This window comes from Phocoena sinus, chromosome 6 (assembly GCF_008692025.1).
Source record: "Phocoena sinus isolate mPhoSin1 chromosome 6, mPhoSin1.pri, whole genome shotgun sequence".
Classification (NCBI taxonomy): Eukaryota; Metazoa; Chordata; class Mammalia; order Artiodactyla; family Phocoenidae; genus Phocoena; species Phocoena sinus.
Window position 1 is genome coordinate 53,952,389 of NC_045768.1, and position 17,869 is coordinate 53,970,257.

General features: G+C 36.5%; 1 protein-coding gene across 3 annotated transcripts in view; it reads right to left on the reverse strand.

Moving 5' to 3' along the window:
• Positions 1 to 17,869, reverse strand: part of PUM3 (pumilio RNA binding family member 3) — a 65,539-nt gene that overhangs the window by 36,122 nt on the left and 11,548 nt on the right. For all 3 annotated transcript variants that reach the window (XM_032635151.1, XM_032635152.1, XM_032635153.1), the window contains 8 exons: positions 17,179 to 17,272; positions 16,851 to 16,917; positions 15,267 to 15,441; positions 14,179 to 14,282; positions 13,102 to 13,180; positions 10,859 to 10,957; positions 9,890 to 9,943; positions 5,925 to 6,005 (listed from right to left, as the gene is read on the reverse strand). In XM_032635151.1, coding sequence (XP_032491042.1) covers positions 5,925 to 6,005; positions 9,890 to 9,943; positions 10,859 to 10,957; positions 13,102 to 13,180; positions 14,179 to 14,282; positions 15,267 to 15,441; positions 16,851 to 16,917; positions 17,179 to 17,272 — 753 coding nt within the window. The remainder of the gene's footprint in view (positions 1 to 5,924; positions 6,006 to 9,889; positions 9,944 to 10,858; positions 10,958 to 13,101; positions 13,181 to 14,178; positions 14,283 to 15,266; positions 15,442 to 16,850; positions 16,918 to 17,178; positions 17,273 to 17,869) is intronic.

The window sequence follows — 17,869 nt, forward strand, 5'->3', positions numbered from 1 at the left end:
TTCTCTTGAGTGCCTACTGATTACAACGAGATTAGTAATTTCAGTGCAGGGAAAAAAAAAAACAAAAAAACAAGCTAGAAAATAGGTGCAACAGATCTAACCACCTGAAAATGAATATAAATTTTAACCACTCAGAAAAAATGACGTAAAATTTCAGTACTAAAGGGGAAGACAGAAAAAAAATGTACATCACTTCATGGGGATGGGAGCTCTTTTGCAATTTAAAGGTAAACGTGTCCCAAAGTAGACTCAAGATATGCATTTTTGAAAAAGAGGCATTTAGTGCCACAAATACGGGCTACTTTTAGTGTGGCCTTATTTAAGGTTTAACCAACTCATAAAAGAAGATAAATGCTTTAATCAGTTTAAAGAGGAGACTGAGAATGATACATAGCTTAGGCCAATTTGTACAATCATTAAAAAATCTCCACAACTTTGCTGTCCTTAAAAAACCCTTTGGGGTATTATACCTTTAAAACACCTGCTTTGGGCTTCCCTGGTGGCGCAGTGGTTGAGAGTCCACCTGCCGATGCAGGGGACACGGGTTCGTGCCCCGGTCCGGGAAGATCCCACATGCCGCAGAGCGGCTGGGCCCGTGAGCCATGGCCGCTGAGCCTGCGCGTCCGGAGCCTGTGCTCCGCAACGGGAGAGGCCACAACGGTGAGAGGCCCGCGTACCGCAAAACAACAACAACAACAACAACCAAAAAAAAAACACTTGCTTTAAAAAAAGAAAAAAAAAGGGAGGGGGGGAGTAGGCAGTGAAGAACATAAATGGCTGCTATTTATTTTTAATTAACTTTTTTTTTCTTGGCCTAGCAGGAAAAGGGGTGGCATGAAGCCAGCAATGTAGTCTTCAATGTACTTGATCTTCTCTGTGGGTTCTATACTTAAGGACTAGTGCATCGTATCTGGCTTGGGCAGAAATGGTTTCACCTTAACACAAGATGCATATAAAATCCTTGCAAAAATACTACTCAAGGACTAGTGCCCAAATTCACTGAACTTTTACTACCTTTCAGTCTGTAATTAAGGAATTTAGAATCTACACTTATGTTGGTCTAAGATTCTTAAAAGAGTGCAATGTTTATAAACTAACAATCATATGAAACTAAAAAATGTTTACTTAATAATGTGATATCAGTTAATTCTCCCCCAACTCCCCCTTATTCCTGGTTTCCTACCATCAAAAACATTCATCTCGGAAAAAATAAAACAGTATGAGTGATGCTATTTTATGGAGTACTAATTCATTTCTCTTTAACCTGTGTCACACACAGAGGAGAGAAATTTCTAGATGATCACCTGGAGAACACTGAATGTCAAAACACGTAGGGATAGAGAAGAGGCAGCTACAGAGCAGATGATTTGTGCTGAATTTGGTCTTTGGGTTCAAGCTGTGTAGCCTTTGGAAAATCCTTTAACCTCTCTATACATCAATTCCCTCATCTGCAAAAGGAAATGATACACCTGCCCCACCTGTGGGCCACTACCAGGAGCAAATCAGAAAATTCACACTATAAACTGGAAACTGCTATAAAGTAATTATCTTCATATGGAAAACACCCATCAATATACAGCATCTTTAACTATGGAGGTTAAATAAAGCTGATGGGAGTCATGAGTTTGGCATCCTCAAAAGAGCAAAGAGCCCCAACAATGAAGGTTCAAATGTAAAGGTTTTCAATTCACTTTCCCTCTTACTTAGAGAAAATCACAAGAAGGACCACTGTTGTAATATCTTCCCCTTATGCTTTACTCTAAAGCAGGTATGTAAACAGAAGAAAAGTGCAAGAACAACAAAAGATCTCCCTTGTGAAAATGTGTGGCCATTCTGACCTTGTGTTGGACACTTGTCAGATTCTTTGGCATTCTTGTTTTGCCAACCCTCTTTTAAAAGGAAAAGGTACAGGTCAAAATGAAAGGTGAACACTGGAAGTAAGGTTAGAGCACATATGCATTTTCAGTGGAAGAAAGAAATGCAAAATGCAACACACATTACTGAGCACCATGCCCATCCATGGTGCGTGTTCCTCTATGGGAGGTTGTGTGTGAACAAAAAGAAACACAGGCTGACCTTAACCTTAAAGAGCTAAAATCTAGCAGAAGAGGCAAGAGGAACTCTTTAAAAGTTAAAAATAAAAATAAGAGATTTAAATAATGGATAAAAACAGAAGTGTAAGAAGAAGGTTAGATCACTGGCAGTGACTGCAGCCTCTTGAGTGTTTTGTTTTAAAAAATGTGGTGATTCTATACAAAAGTCCAACTTTTTGGCTGCACTCAAAAAATTGGGATGAGGTTATTAAACGTACAGAGTTTTGGTTTTGCAAGATGAAAAAGTTCTGGAGATTGGTTGTACAACAGTGTGACTACACTTAATACCACTTAACTATATACTTAAAAATGGCTAAGATGGTAAATTTTATCACAATTAAAAAAGAAAAATAAATTGGAAGATCTATAACCATGGGGCTCACACTCCCAGAGGCTGGAGCCAAGGGTGGCTACCGCCTTGGACAGGGCATGTGCATTCTAGTTCCCCCGCCCCGCCCAGCCCCTCCCAACCTGGCCTGCCTCACTCATTTACCTGCCTGGTCAATGAATGTTTCTGAGTTTGTAAGCCCTGGGTCGGATCACAATTTACTGCTAAATGAACAGACGGCAAAGACAAAAATTATAAGAGTTGAGAGAATGGGGAGAGCAGGTCTGGCTGAGAGATCAGAGAACATTATCTGGAGATTGAATTGGAGCCTGGTCTTAAAGAGAAAAGGAGTGTTTGTTAGGCTATGATTTCAACCTGACATTTCAGGAAATCCAGTTACTCTGAATAGAATGCTTAGCAACACTAAGTTTTCTTGGCTATTTTTAAAAGCACTGCATAATGCAACAGGTTTTGTAGTGGCTGCGTGGGAAACACAGACACATGACTCTATATAACATACGGGCAGCATATCTGGCAACCCACAGTTCTGCTAAGTAAATGCCTTTGAGAAACGAGGAGACATACAAGAATGCTTACAGAATTATTTGGAATAGCAAAAAATAATATGAATGTTTAAAGTTACAAATACTATAAACAACCTAAATGTCCATCAACAGAAAAAATGGAAAAATCAACTGTGGTATATTCATAGAGTAAAAAACTATTTGGCATTGAAAAATGAATGGTTTAGAACAGTGGTGGGTAAACCATGGCCTGTAGGTCAAATCTAACCAGCAGCCTGTTTTTGTACATCCTGTGAGCTAAGAATATATATATATATATATATATATATATATATATATATATATATATATATATATTTTTTTTTACATTTTTAAGTGTTGCTAAACAAAAAACAAAGCAAACAAGAATACGCGACAGAGACCATACATGACTCACAAACCCTAAAATAATTACTATCTGACCCTTTATTAAAAAAGCTTCCTGACCCCTCCCTGATGATGACTCACAAACATAATGCCAAAAGGAAAAAGCAAGTTGCAGGAGAAAACACACATCACTTATACAGAATTTGTAAACATGCAAAGTAATACCATAAACATCTACATATAGCAAAAGGATAAGGGAATGCATGCAAATAATAAGCACCAATCCATCACAGCAGAGGGGGGCGGGTACAAGGATATGCAAAAAAAAAAAGTACACAAAGGGCTTGAACTTCAACTGTATTTGGCAAGTTTTACTTCTTCACGCCCGATCAGGTGGGAGGCTGGGTGTACACTGTTATTATCCTTTATATCTTCTGTATAGCATCTTAAAGATACTACACTTTAAAGTATGTATCAATATTCACTCTCAAAGAGCAATTGGCCAGTGTACTTACTTCCTTTTTAGAGGATCACTGCTGTCAAAGCAGTTGCATCATACCAACAATTCCAGGGTCGGATTTTATAAGTATGTTTATTTTAGAAAGTAAAGTAAGTGGGAAACAGTGTGTATCCATTTTGAAAGGTGAGGGCTCAACTGACCAGGCTGGGATTTCAACCTGACATTTGCAGGAGTCTGGTTACCCTGAACAGAATGTTTTGCAACACTAAGCTTTCTTGGGTATTTTTAACAAGCACTGCATACTGCAACAGGTTTTGTGGTGGATGGCGGGGAAAATGCAAGAGCAATTAGCATTCCATAATTTTATCACTGGCTACGTAGTTTAATGATACACAAAACCCGTTGAGCATTTGTCAGCTGGAGGCAAGACATCAGCAAATGAGGCCATTCTCAGGGAAAGCTGCCCTAAGTATGAGAAAGTCACTAGAAATGTGGGTTAAACAGTTGTGCTTATCAAACTGATAAGCACAAAGAATTAAAACTGTTTCAACTGTGGCTTTAAGTGGGATAAATCTTTGGAAAAAATTAATCTAGCAGACAATTGTGGCAAATCCTGAAGGAAGTTTGGTTTCTCTTAAAATCCATTTGGAACAGTTATGCAAATTTTAGTTGTCATGAAAATATTAAACAAAAGCAAGCTTTCAATAGCCCAGCCTGTTTCCATTTTCATGAAACAACTTTATTCATTAGCTAATCTATGGCCTCACATTTCTGTCACTGGAATGAAAAACAATCATTATTGATTGGAGTCAAAAGGGTAATAAAGTCACAAGGAACATGTCAAAATACTCAGTTTGTAACATCAAAGTCCTGCCAACTTGTTTCTTCCCACAATCCTATCCCAAAGAAAGTCATCACAATCTTAAAACAGTCAAGGGGAAAGCTGGAAAATGACAGCAAGGGCATGAGAAATTCACACACTGGGACCTACAGCTGGCATCTGAGAAAACAAATCTCCTATCCCTTCACTAGTTGGGACATTTTTCCTAATCAGCCAGCTCTAACTGGTCCAGATAGGCTACAAAGAGGCCACAGCACCACCACAGGCCAACAGGTAAATTCTCTTTCTGAACATCCATATGCTTCTCCCTGCAGATGGTGTGGAAGTCGCTTTTGTCACTAAGATTTCTGCAAGGGCCCCATCCATGTGTACCAACTTTCAAATGAATAATCTGTGTCTATACTGATTATGTGCTTTTTAAAACATTTCCAAGTTCGGTCCCTGCTACCAATGTTGCAATTTCTTATGCCTTCCCCTGAAACCTCTATCATACACCTAACACAACTTGCATGCTAGAAATAAAGGAAGAAAAAATAAGGATCACAGAATCTCAAGTCAGAAAAGGGGCAGTCATTGCAGAAAGAAGAAAATTATTTCATAATACAGTTTTTACTTGGGTGTAGTTTTTATAAGAGAACAGCTCAGTTGTTCTGAAGGCAAATTTAGGGTTAAGTAAACCGCATTCAATTATTACCACTTTATGGTCATTATACCAGGCTAAAAAACTGAAATGAAAAAAGGAATCTAGTATTCTAATTTTAGTTAAAATTTTTAATCTAACTCTACACCAGCTTTCATGAAATATCTAAGAAGCCATCACAATTGAGTGAACTTCATCAGTTTTTCTTCTCCAGTTCAAGTCAGGACAGATGTATTGATAAGCTATGCAGAGGTAGTTTCTCCAAAGGGAGAGAAAAAAGGTCATGGATAGCTTCTGCCTGGGTGGACATGAGTTCTTGAATAACTGAAGAATTACTATGAAAATAAATTTCCAATCAAATCTAAACACTGCATCGCTAATTTTTCTTTTAGTATGTTACGTGGTCTAAAAAGTCACATTACCCTAATTTAAGCAGTCTTTTACATATTTAAAGCAGCATTAATTAGTAATAATCAAGTAACAGGATTATGGTTTGTATGGGAATAAAGCAACCCCCCAAAATAGGCTTAAGGCAACTAAAAAATAAGAAATACTGGCAGAAAGTATTTACACATTTCAAAGTCTTTACACATCTACGTGTGAAATCAAACTTACACACTCACAAATGATGTATCAATTTAAATTAAATTCAAGACTATGTGAATTACTTACTGATATGATTATCTGCTTCACGAGCTTAGTATCATCAATACAGTCAAACGCCGCCAATAAAACCAAGTGGGAGTACTGGCCCTGTAGGAATTGAAAGCCAGTAAAGGTTAAAAAAACACACAGATTCTCCCTTTTCTTCCACCTAAGGAGTTACGTTAAAAGGTTATCACCCTGGGGCTTCCCTGGTGGCCCAGTGGTTGAGAGTCCGCCTGCCGATGCAAGGAACGCGGGTTTGTGCCCTGGTCCAGGAAGATCCCACACGCCGCGGAGCGGCTGGGCCCGTGAGCCATGGCCGCTGAGCCTGTGCGTCCGGAGCCTGTGCTCCACAACAGGAGAGACCACAACAGTGAGAGGGCCGCGTACCGCAAAAAAAAAAAAAAAAAAAAAAAAAAAAAGGTTATCACCCTGACGACGTATCCAGCATAATATAAATGAGATGGATAAAAGTCATTCAAAGAAATGTGCTCTTGTATCAGGACCTAGTTAATTATATTCTAGGGTGAGTAAGAAAAAGACAGAAACAGGTAAGCACATCCTTCAATATTAAATAGCTGAGACTCATTTTTTTAAACTAATCAGAATATAACACCTCTCAAAAATAGGTATCCTGTTAATGAATAGCTACTTGAAAATTAAACTCAAAGAAAGTTACAGTGACAAGTGGGGAAAAAAAAACTAGAGTACTGCAATCATAAAAAAGAAAATATATAAACTTAGATATAATTATATATACAAAATATACATAATACACATACACAGAAAATCCTGGAAGGAAAAACACTGTCACCACTGTGTTGAAGGATTACAAATAATTTTTCATTTTCTTTGGTATATTGTACAATTTCTTTAAAATAATCCTATATAATTAAAATAGAAACACTAAAAAAAAAAACTAGAAGAATATACTTATATACTGAATATGAGAATAAGATAAAAACAATTGCTTTCAAAAAGGAGAGCAGCACGAGATCATACAAATATACATTAGGACTTTCAGAATCATTACTATTGAAATAACAGAATTTTTTCCATGATGCTGATATTGTTCCAAGATTTAAAGAACTTCTACTTTATGTTAAAAAAAAAAAAAGAAAGTTTTCAAAGCTTGTGGCATATTCCTTTTAAGTATCCCAGATGATGATATAAATCTTTTTTTACTTTAAGAGGGATTTGACTTTTGCTACCAGCCAGCACTCATTCAGAGCCAGATCCGATGAATATGGCAGGAATAACATCTCAACTAGAAACAAACTGGAGAAAAACAACAAAGGTCTAACATTTTTACTATATATAAGGCCAACAATCAACTAAGAACGGGCTAAGAACATGAAGAATCAGTTCACAAAGAGAAGTACAAATGGCTTTAAGCATATGAAATAATGCTCATTAATTAAGGACTATAATTAAAACAATGAAATACTATATCCCACCTGTCCTATACACAAAAGTGAAAGCCCTTGATAATATACTAATTTGGCAAAGGTTTGGGGAAGAGCAGGCACACTTTTATGTTGCTGATGAGACTGTAAAGTGGTTCAACTTCTTTAAGGGCAACTGACAACAACACTAAAAATTTTAAATGCATGTACTTTCTGATCCAGCAACTGTAGTTCTAGGGAGGTATCTTACAGACATACTCCCACATACGAACAAAGGATATGCCCTGGAGAATTATTTGAAATAAAAAACTAGAAACTAACATGTCTGATAGTAGGGACTTGTTAAATGAACTATGGAAGTCATATAATAAAATATCATAAAGTCATTAACAAGAGAGAGGTAGATAGATGAATATATATTGACATAAAATGACCCCTGAGATGAATTAAATGAAGGAAACAAAGTAGAGAATGTTGTGCATCTAGTACACAACCACAGGTTTCTGGTTTTTTAAGTCCCACACACGGAAACACACCCAAGCGTAAAATCTCTCTGGGTGAATACAGAAGGTGGAACAGAATTTAAATGAGAAATAGACAATTCTACAATTATACTTGGAAGTTTGAACACACTTCCCCAGCAACTGATAGAACTAGACAATGATAAGTAGAATCAGTAAAAACATCCATGATATGAAAACACTACAAACCATTTTGATCTGACGTTTATAGAGGACTACACCCACATATCCTTTTCAAGACATTAACATAGACCATCCATTGGTCCATAAAATAAGTCATTATAAATTTCAAAAGACTGAAATAATACAGAGTATATCAAGAAATCCCTAATATTTGGAAATTAAATACTTCCAAATAACCCATAGACCAAATCCATGGGTTGCATTAGTTTATCTCACCCCTTTAGAAGCAACTCCTTGAGATAAAAGAGACTGAATTGTTAATTTGCTAACATTGCAATATCTTGTGGGGATGAGGTTGTCCAAAAAAATTTACTGTTGATGTAACCAAATTGTAAAATTAAAACAATCTAATTTTATTACAAAAGAGTGTCTTTTACTATCAATACCTTTCAGAACTTTTTTTCTGATGTCATTTTATTTTTATATTTTTATTTTATATTGGACTATTGTTGATTTACAATGCTGTATTAGTTTCAGGTGTATAGCAAAGTGATTCAGTCAGACATACACATATATCCATCTTTTTTTCAGAATCTCTTCCCATCTAGATTATTACAGAATATTAAGTAGACTTCGTACGCTATACAGTAGGTCCTTGTTGATTATCCACTCTATATAGTAGTGTGTATATGTTAATCCCAAATCCTAGTTTATCCCTCCCTTCCACCTAATAGAACTTTCTATTAATATTCTATTTTTACTCATTTCTGATTTAAAATATTCAAACTAAAATGTTATACAAAAAGATTTATTTAATGATGAATTATGAATCATAAAATTCTCTCATACTCTGAAAACTCCTCACTAGAGAGCCTCTTATTTCATTTTGTTACAGCCAAGTTAGCTGCCTTCTATGTGGTTTTATACTAACTCTCTTCCTAGTCTTGAATCCTACAGAAGACAACAGATATGTATACAATCACAGAGCACCAGTTTATCTGAATTTGAATTAGCATTTACTATATCAAGTATTCACTAGATGCCAGTAGTTCTTATTGGATTTTTCAGAGGGAAAAGTTGTTGATATCACTAATTTTAGTTCACCTGTAAATTAGAAGCTATAAAACATAATATATAAAATAGTTCAAAAATTGAAGACTAATGCTTACTACTACATATATTTTAGAATTATTATGGAAAACTATTTAGTATTTAAATACACGGAAATACTATTTTTTGAGGCAACTAATCCTTTAGAAAAAAATTTTTATATCCTCCAATTTCATTCAAAAAGCTGTTATACCATCTCCAAAAGATTCCAAAGAATTATAAAACTTAACTAAAATTTTCTTTGACCACACTACAAATTTAATCTAAGAAAAGAGACAAGTTTCACTTTCTGTTATGTTTTGGTGGTAATGAAAATTGGTAACAAGTTTCTGAAGTGCAATTTACCTAGACACTAAATATCAGGTCTTCAAAGCTTATCTAATAAAAATGGAAAATTGCCACAGTACAATGTTAAATGAAAAAAGGAGAAATTCATTTTGTGTAAATTTAATAATATATAAAAAGACATGCATATGCATAAAATAGATTATAACAAAATGAAACAATAAATAATTTTCTTGGTAATTTTCTGAACTTTTCAAATTTCCTATAATAGATATAAATACATTTTATTGTTAAAAATAGTTAAAAGAAATATGTAGGTTTTTTTAAGAATTTTTTTTTTTTGATGTGGACCATTTTTTTTTAAAGTCCTTATTGAATTTGTTACAATATCGCTTCCGCTTTATGTTTTGGTTTTTTGGCCCCGAGGCATGTGGGATCTTAGCTCCCCAACCAGGGATCAAACCCACACCCCCTGCATTGGAAGGCGAAGTCTTAACCACTGGACCGCCAGGGAAGTCCCCAAGAAATATGTAGTTTTTATACTTACATTAGCCACCTTTTCAACATAAGTCTTCATTGTTTTCACAATCACTTTCCTGTCCTTAAAAAAGAAAAATTGTCTCAATGAACTTATAGCTACAGGTTTAGTTACAGATTAGTTATAGATTAAGGTATATCATAGTTAAAAATTTTATTTAATATTAAACTTTCATTGGAGTGGCATACTTTTCATTGGTGAAAATAGTTATTCAACCAGAACCAAAAAACGCAATACACTATAAATCCTTTCAGAGCTATTATAATCTTAGACTTCTATGTGACAATCCATTGAGACATAAATATGGAACCATAAAATTATTAGTTGCAAGGCAAACCTAGTGAAACTACCTCCTTTTATAGTAAGAACTGAGATCCCTCTTCCAATGTCTGAACTGTCTTCAAATGCATAAAAGTCTAGCATACAGATGGCATTCAATACATTACTTGTTGAGGAGAAATTAAATTTGTATTAAAAAGTGGACGAAAGAAAAAAGTGGACAAAATACAACTGTCTTTTAAAGGCAGAATTATACCAATCAAGGAAATGAGGATAATTTCTGTTAAGCTTCTATAATTAACATGGATCATTAGTTTTTCCCTCAAAGTACTTAAGAACCATGGGAGCAAATGCACAGCTGCTTATTTTCTTCTCTTTCCTCTCCCTCTCCCACAACAAGATCATTAAATGAGGAATCAAAGAGGCTGACGGGTACCAAAACTTTTATAAACTTAAGCCTAACATAAATAGTGTGTTTACTTGCTTGACACACGCCTCCCCATATAAGACAACCCAAGGTTTTCGAACTTTAAGAAGACTCCAGTAGAGAAGAAACAGAAGGCTCAAAGGGGAGCCAGTTTCTGTGAGGCCTTGAGGCACAACTTTGCAAAGATAATATTGTTGTGCGCAAGAGGGCAAAACCCCAAGGAGACCGAAAAAGTCTAAGGAAAGGCAAGTCAAGCCCTGACTGACGCTTACCTTGGGCGTGCCGTGCCACAGGCAGTGCATGGCCACCCTGGCGCCATCGTGTGTGTGCGCCAGGTATACCACTGCTTCTCGGATGGCTTCAATCACTTCCTGGGGAATAAATGCAGTTCAGGACTTTGGTTTACTCTTTCTTTTTACTTTCTCACAATCTGTCTACTAAGGAGCAGTTATGCTCAGAGAATGAAAGGCAGAAAGTATAGGTAGCAAACAATTTAACAACCGCTTCCTGGAAACATTCTTTTCCATCAAGAGCAGTAAGTACTGCTGGCAGGCAATTTCTATTAAAATCCCTGAGTTTTACCAACGTCTGTTCAAAAAAGTACGTATACGGTTGACCCCGAGTGCGATTTGAACCAGGCGGGTCCACTTACACGCGGATTTTTTTCAGTAAATATGTACTATAGCACTACACCATCTGAAGGTGGGTAAATCCGCAATCAAAACTGCTGATGGGGAGGGCTGATTATAGGCGGATTTTCCACTGAGGGGGACGGGAGTGTCGGCACCCCACCCCCCGTGTTGTTGTAGGGTCAACTGTATACGTATAGTATATTCTAAGGGACTTCTCAAGAAAAGAAAAATCTAAGAGTTGGCTGTGGGAAGAAGGGAGTTTTTAATAAAAAAGCCAGATAAAATAAATAAAATGTTCTTCCCTAAAAGAGTCATGTATATAACAAGCAGAAAACCAAAACACTAATTTTGTCTGAAAAAGTTTTTCTTTTTTAATTTATCACTGGATTACCTCTGGAAATCATATTAATAATTTACCGTAAAGACACTTAAATAACATTTCTCTAAGAAATATTTATCCCTACATTAACATTTAGACTAGGTCTTCACTAGGCCTTTACTCAATGACCTTTAAGTAAAAACCCAATCACTAATTTATTACAAGGTAATTTTAGCTTATTTTTAATCTTTATTCCTTATTTTCAATGTATATAATTTCATAATTGTATTTGGAAGTCTAGCATATAGGACATAAGTGAGTTCTGCCAGCTAACAGCTGCGGGGCCAGTTTAGTCCATTCCCAATTTAAAAATTTATATTAAATAAATACAAAGTCTCCTGCCAGGAAGGAGAAAAGTGGCCTATTTTTATCAATAAGGAACAGCAATTTCACCCTTAACTATCTCACAATCTTTTTCCAGGATAAATCTCAAGAACACAGCTTTCAGCTTACATACCTGAACTTATGAATCTCTTCAAAGCTATCCAGTTGGGGAGTTAAACATATATTCCAATTATGCTTCTTTTACCTCCAAAAGTTTTTGTTTTTAAAGTCTCTCTATTGAAAATGCCCCCGGGGCCACGAAGACCTGTCTGATTATTTTATATTCACACTAAGTTCCCAATGATTTTTTGCTATTACTAAAACATATTCAACATTAAAAAGATAAAGACTTTCTACTGTGGAATATATTCAAATGATTATTTTCTCAGTTCTGAAAATAAAGTCCTGCCTCAGTAAATCCAGAACTGTGAGATACTGTGCTGTGCCAGAACAAGAGAGAAATCCCCTAAAGAGAATCAGCAGCTGCTGTGGCCACTGAACCACACGCTTAGGTAGGCGGCTACTCTTGGAGAACTATTTTGCATGTCAATTTTGAGAGGGTCAAAATTCCTATGAATGTTTAATCTGGCCTATTTGTTAAAAAGACGTGAGTCTCGTTACTTGGTTATCGCTTATTATTAGAATGAGAACAAATGGATGATGAGTTCACAGTATGATGAGGCAAGCAAAATTCAGGGGACTAAATGAATTCTCATCTATATTCCCATCACTGACTTGAAGGGCAGTGCAATTTACCTTCACTCTCATGTAAGGTCCAGTTTTTCACGGTTCACTTAGTGTCCTCCCGTAACCTTTTAACACCAATATAATTTTTTGTTTTTGTATCAATACAGGTGAATTTTGAACTCTCTGAATGCTGAATATTCCTCCATGTTAGTTAATTTTCTGATTAGGTTAAGCTAGAGGATGCTCTCTGGATTATAATTAAAATATAAAAATTCAATGAAACTGATAAAATTATGGTCAATTCTACTGTCTTTCTGGCAAAAATCTAAATGGAATTAGTAGACTTCTTCAAAGGGAGTTTAGCACATTATCTTTTCTAAATAAGGAAACAATTCTTTAAAATTTTCAAAAGCCAATATACGTCAAAGCAGTATTCCACATTTTTTACACAGTTCTACATGTTTCAGTTTAAAACCTAAAACCAAGAACTTACTGATCTCAGCTTTGGGGGTGCATAGGTAAAAAAGTCCAAGAATACTTTATGTACCAGTGAGTGCTTAATCACAGCTTCTCTGAAAACAGAATAAAAGAAGAAAAAAAAGTCAGAAATGGTACCGCAATAATACAGAGATAGGTAACCTCGGTCGCCCTAAAATAATCAAAACGAGTGAAATGGTTTTAGCAAATGTCATTTGTCATAAAATAAATCATATCTTTAGCAATACTAAGACTAAAAAAAAAAAAACTTTTAGACCTATTAAAATATATATAGGTCTTGGTTGCCATCTACAACCAAGACCAGAGTACAAGTTTCTAGTATCTAATCAGCAAATATGAAATTATCATTCAAAATACACTCAACTTTCTTAAATAAGGACATCTATATTCTTTTACACAACAATGGACATGTGATTAGAAATCCACATGTAGACTATTTTTTAATGGCTATTTTCTTTCTGTCAAGCCTCCTTTATAATGCGTCAGTTTCACAAAATCATTTTAGCAGTTAAATCCTAAATAGATGAAAACAGTATCAGCAATTGCAACAATACCTAATTGATCCAAGCCTCCTAGTGTGACACTTGGTGAATTCAGGTGTACAGTGGAGGCTAATGATCAGGCACCAAAGACTTCAAGTTCACACGGAGTATCCATGTAGACGGCAAAAACATGTTGTTTTTAACGGCAAAGCACTGTTCTGAGCACTTTGGAAATATTAGCCCATTTAATCTTCATAAAACTCTATGAAATATATACTATTATTATCGTAATTGTACAGATATGGAAACTGAGGCACAGAGAAGTTAAGTTGCCCAAGGTCACAGTTAGTAACTGAGAGAGGCACCAGGATTCACACCCAGAAAGTCTGGTCCCAGACGTAATGCCCTAACCACTCCACTGTGGTACAAATTCCACGAAGGCCAAATGCATGGGCTTTTAGGTCTCACAATCCAATTTAAATAACAGACTATAACTGGGAAACTATGCACCTTTTCTCTGCAAAGGCTATGTAAAAATTTCCTCCTTCAAATGCCATTTGTTAAGAAAAAAAAAAAAACAGCTTCCTTACTTCTGGGCCATTGGAGTTAGAATCTGTTTCATTTCATCCATGATAAGCTCTAGTTTTTCTGGTTGTACCTCTAATACTTTGTCCAGAGTTGGGTGATCTGCTGACTGCAACAGAAGATAAATCAAACCCCTCTAAATTTAATCAAGTTTCTTCAACTTCGGAACAAAGAAAATCAATTACTGTCATTTTACATAAACTTAAATTTTTAGATTTCCCATATTTACATAACAAAAGCCCCACTGTAGATACACTCACAGGGTAATTTTTGATTATCTAATTCTCATTCTATACACCCACCATCGTACTTCCAGAGCCAAGCTAAATAACCAACCAGCCAGTTCATACTTGCCAAGCACCTAGCATGTGCCTAATCATAAGAGCAAGTAGTCAGTTAACAAATTCTTGCCACCAGGTTTTGTAATTAGCTGGATATTCCTACAGTGACTGTGACAAAGGAAACAAAGCACTAAGTTCAACCCAGGGGCTGAAACTGACTAGCAGAAGAAACTCAGGAATCAATCCATCTCCCTTGAGATAAATACATGTATTTGTATCCTAAAGTCTGAAACTGATCCTTTAACTGTCCTAGTCCCATTACCAGCCTTGTACTAAATCCAAGGTTGGGTCTCTCTACTCTGCTTCCTCTCTGCATATGACCCGGGGAAGGGTAATCCACAAACATGAGGAAACATGGGAGAAGGCAGCAACAGGGAGCTCGATGCCCTCCAACCAGAGCTGGTTAAGGGGTGTTTACAGAGCTTCACTGACTATTAAGAATCTTCTTCCTTGGTCTATCTGACTGTAGAAACAGAAGTACCAAAGCATTACACACAGTACTTGGGAAGGAGTAACAAAAGTAGTTTTAATTTATAGGGGATTTAAAGATTGTGCTCTGGGAGAATGAAATGTAAGTATGATCACTTGCTTATTACACCAGAGACAAAATAATCCAAAAGCATAAAGGCTATGAGGTAGTCTCTTAAAGGAACAACCAAAGTAAAAATACATTCTGAAAACAGGGCATTGGAAGGTAAGGAACAGCACACAGAGAAAGTAAAATCTCTAGGAAAAATGTCTTGAAATGTCACCTTGTAAAGCTGAAATGTGTTCCCATAGAGCTCTTCTGTCAGCATGTTCCTCTGCTCCAAGATGGCTTTATCATTGTAGGCATACTCCACGATGGCGGACGCTTCCGCATGCCGCAGCATCTTCCTCACGTGACCTTTAAAGCTTCTCATTATCTCAGCAATCTGTGCTTTACTCCTAAACCCAGCGTGACCATGGGAAAAGAGAAGTGATAGAAGGAGAAAGATGGGTGGCAACAAAACATAGCACACTTCTTCTGAGACCAGCTCATCATTGTGTGTGGAGGTGGCTAACAGAGAGAAATGCTACGAGAAGGAAAATCAAATTGCCTTGTATTTCTACCTTGTATTTCTTTCTTTTCTTTTTCTGTTTTTTTTCTTTTTTTGGCCGTGCTGCACGGCTTGCAGGATCTTAGTTCCCCAGCCAGGGATGGAACCTGGGCCCTCAGCAATGAAACTGCGGAGTCCTAACCACTGGACCGCCAGGGAGTTCCCTCTACCTTGCATTTCTAAGTGACTCGGGGGCCAGCCTGCCTAGGTTTGAAAAGACCTAGGGTCTTACCAGCTGAAAGATCCCAGGCAAGGTATTTCACCACTCTGTGCCTCAGCTTCTCTAGTCATAGAATAGAAAGAATAAGGTTGATGTGAGGATAAATGAGTTAAGATGCGCTGAGAACTGTAACCAGCACACAGTAAGTGCTCAATAAATGTCAGTTCCCATTAGTAAATTGTTCAGCTTAAAAGAAGCAGGGTAGAAGGAGAAAAGGAGAAGGTAAAAGTCAAACGTGCAGGATAATATGAATAAAACATATTCCAGGATTCTCTTTTTTTGTTTGTTTGTTTTTGCGGTACGCGGGCCTCCCACTGCTGTGGCCTCTCCCGTTGCGGAGCACGGGCTCCGGACGCGCAGGCTCAGTGGCCATGGCTCATGGGCCCACCCGCTCCGCGGCATGTGGGACCCTCCCGGACCGGGGCACGAACCTGTGTCCCCTGCATCGGCAGGCGAACTCTCAACCACTGCGCCACCAGGGAAGCCCCAGGATTCTCTTTTAAAACAGGACTTAATCACAAACATTTCTATTCTATCCTAAAATAATCAAGCGGCCAGTAACTCTAGTCAGGAATACAGTTTTTGAAAATTTGTCAGCTGTACTTTTTGTTGTTGGTTAGCATATTTTGGCCCATTATTATACTTGAGACAGGAAGACAAGTATCAATTCCACCTAGTTTAGGAAATCCTCCCATCTCGACATTTCCTAACCCACTAACCCTGCTTCTGAGCCTACTCACCTGCCCCTCCCATCACTCCATCTTCTAAATAACTGGTGACTAATTTAAAGTTCATTATAACCATTTCTCTTCTTCCAGGGCTTCAAGATATACTCGTAAGAACAATGAAGACAATACCATCATTGTACATTAATTTTAATAACATTAATTTTTTTAAGACAATATTCATCGCAAACATCACAAGCATCTGCTTAAGCCTCCTATTATGCAACTTTTAAGCAACATTTATTTGCACACAATAGGTATCCACACCTTTAAAAAACTAATAAAAAACATTTTATAAATAGAACAACTCACCCATACATGAGAAACTTCTTAACAATATTTCTGGAATATTTAGCTTTACTTAATTCAACCAAATCACCTGAAAAACAAAATACATTACATTAATGATAACCTCATTCCAGTCCTCCAGAAACAAGGGAAGAACTAACTGCACGATCTTGGGAACACAAACGAATAACTCTCTATTTGTCCCAGGCAAAAAATACAAATAAGCAGAAAAGGTCCTGCAGAGGACACACTGCTATCCCTCAACAGAATTCTTTTCCAGGACAGTGTTGGGTATTTCAAGAGAAAACAAGCGACTTCTTACAAATAATTACGAAATATATATAAGAAATACCTCGCAGTTCTTCAAAAGCCTGTTTCCTCTGCTCTTCGTTGCCATACTGAATGTAACACTGGATCACACGAGTTGAATCATGTGCAAACGCAATCTGTAGGAAAACAGTTGGGGCCTTTAGACAAATTCTCTCTGAAAATATATCTTTCTATCATATTATTTATGTTGTATTGCTGCCTCTTTTACAATTCCTTGTGAGGAAAAAAAAGTAGGGTCTTCATAGCTAATCAAACCTAGGTTACTTGGGAGTAGAAATTCTTGTTTAATTGTTCATAATGGCATTCTTTGGATTTGCTGGCTACCGTACAGCATCGAGACAGGAATGCATTTAAGTATTCTGCAAGATTCTATCATTATAATTCAAACCAAACCTGTCTAATGATTATACACACTTCATTTTTCATTTCTCTGATAGTTACTTTCCCTAAAAGAGGAATTTTTCAATGCAAAAATTCTATTATTCTATGAGTTTTTAAAAAATATAAATGATCTAAGAATGTTTGGCTTTGGCAACCAAAGTATTGCTACATAAATAATTATACCTAATTATTATAATAATCTAGATACACATTGGCAATTACATTATGAGCTAATCACTCCATTTCTCACATTTTCATTATAATCCCTGAACATACATCCAGTTATATTCCTAGAATTTCAAATCTGATTCTCCAACCCAAGCCCCCTCACA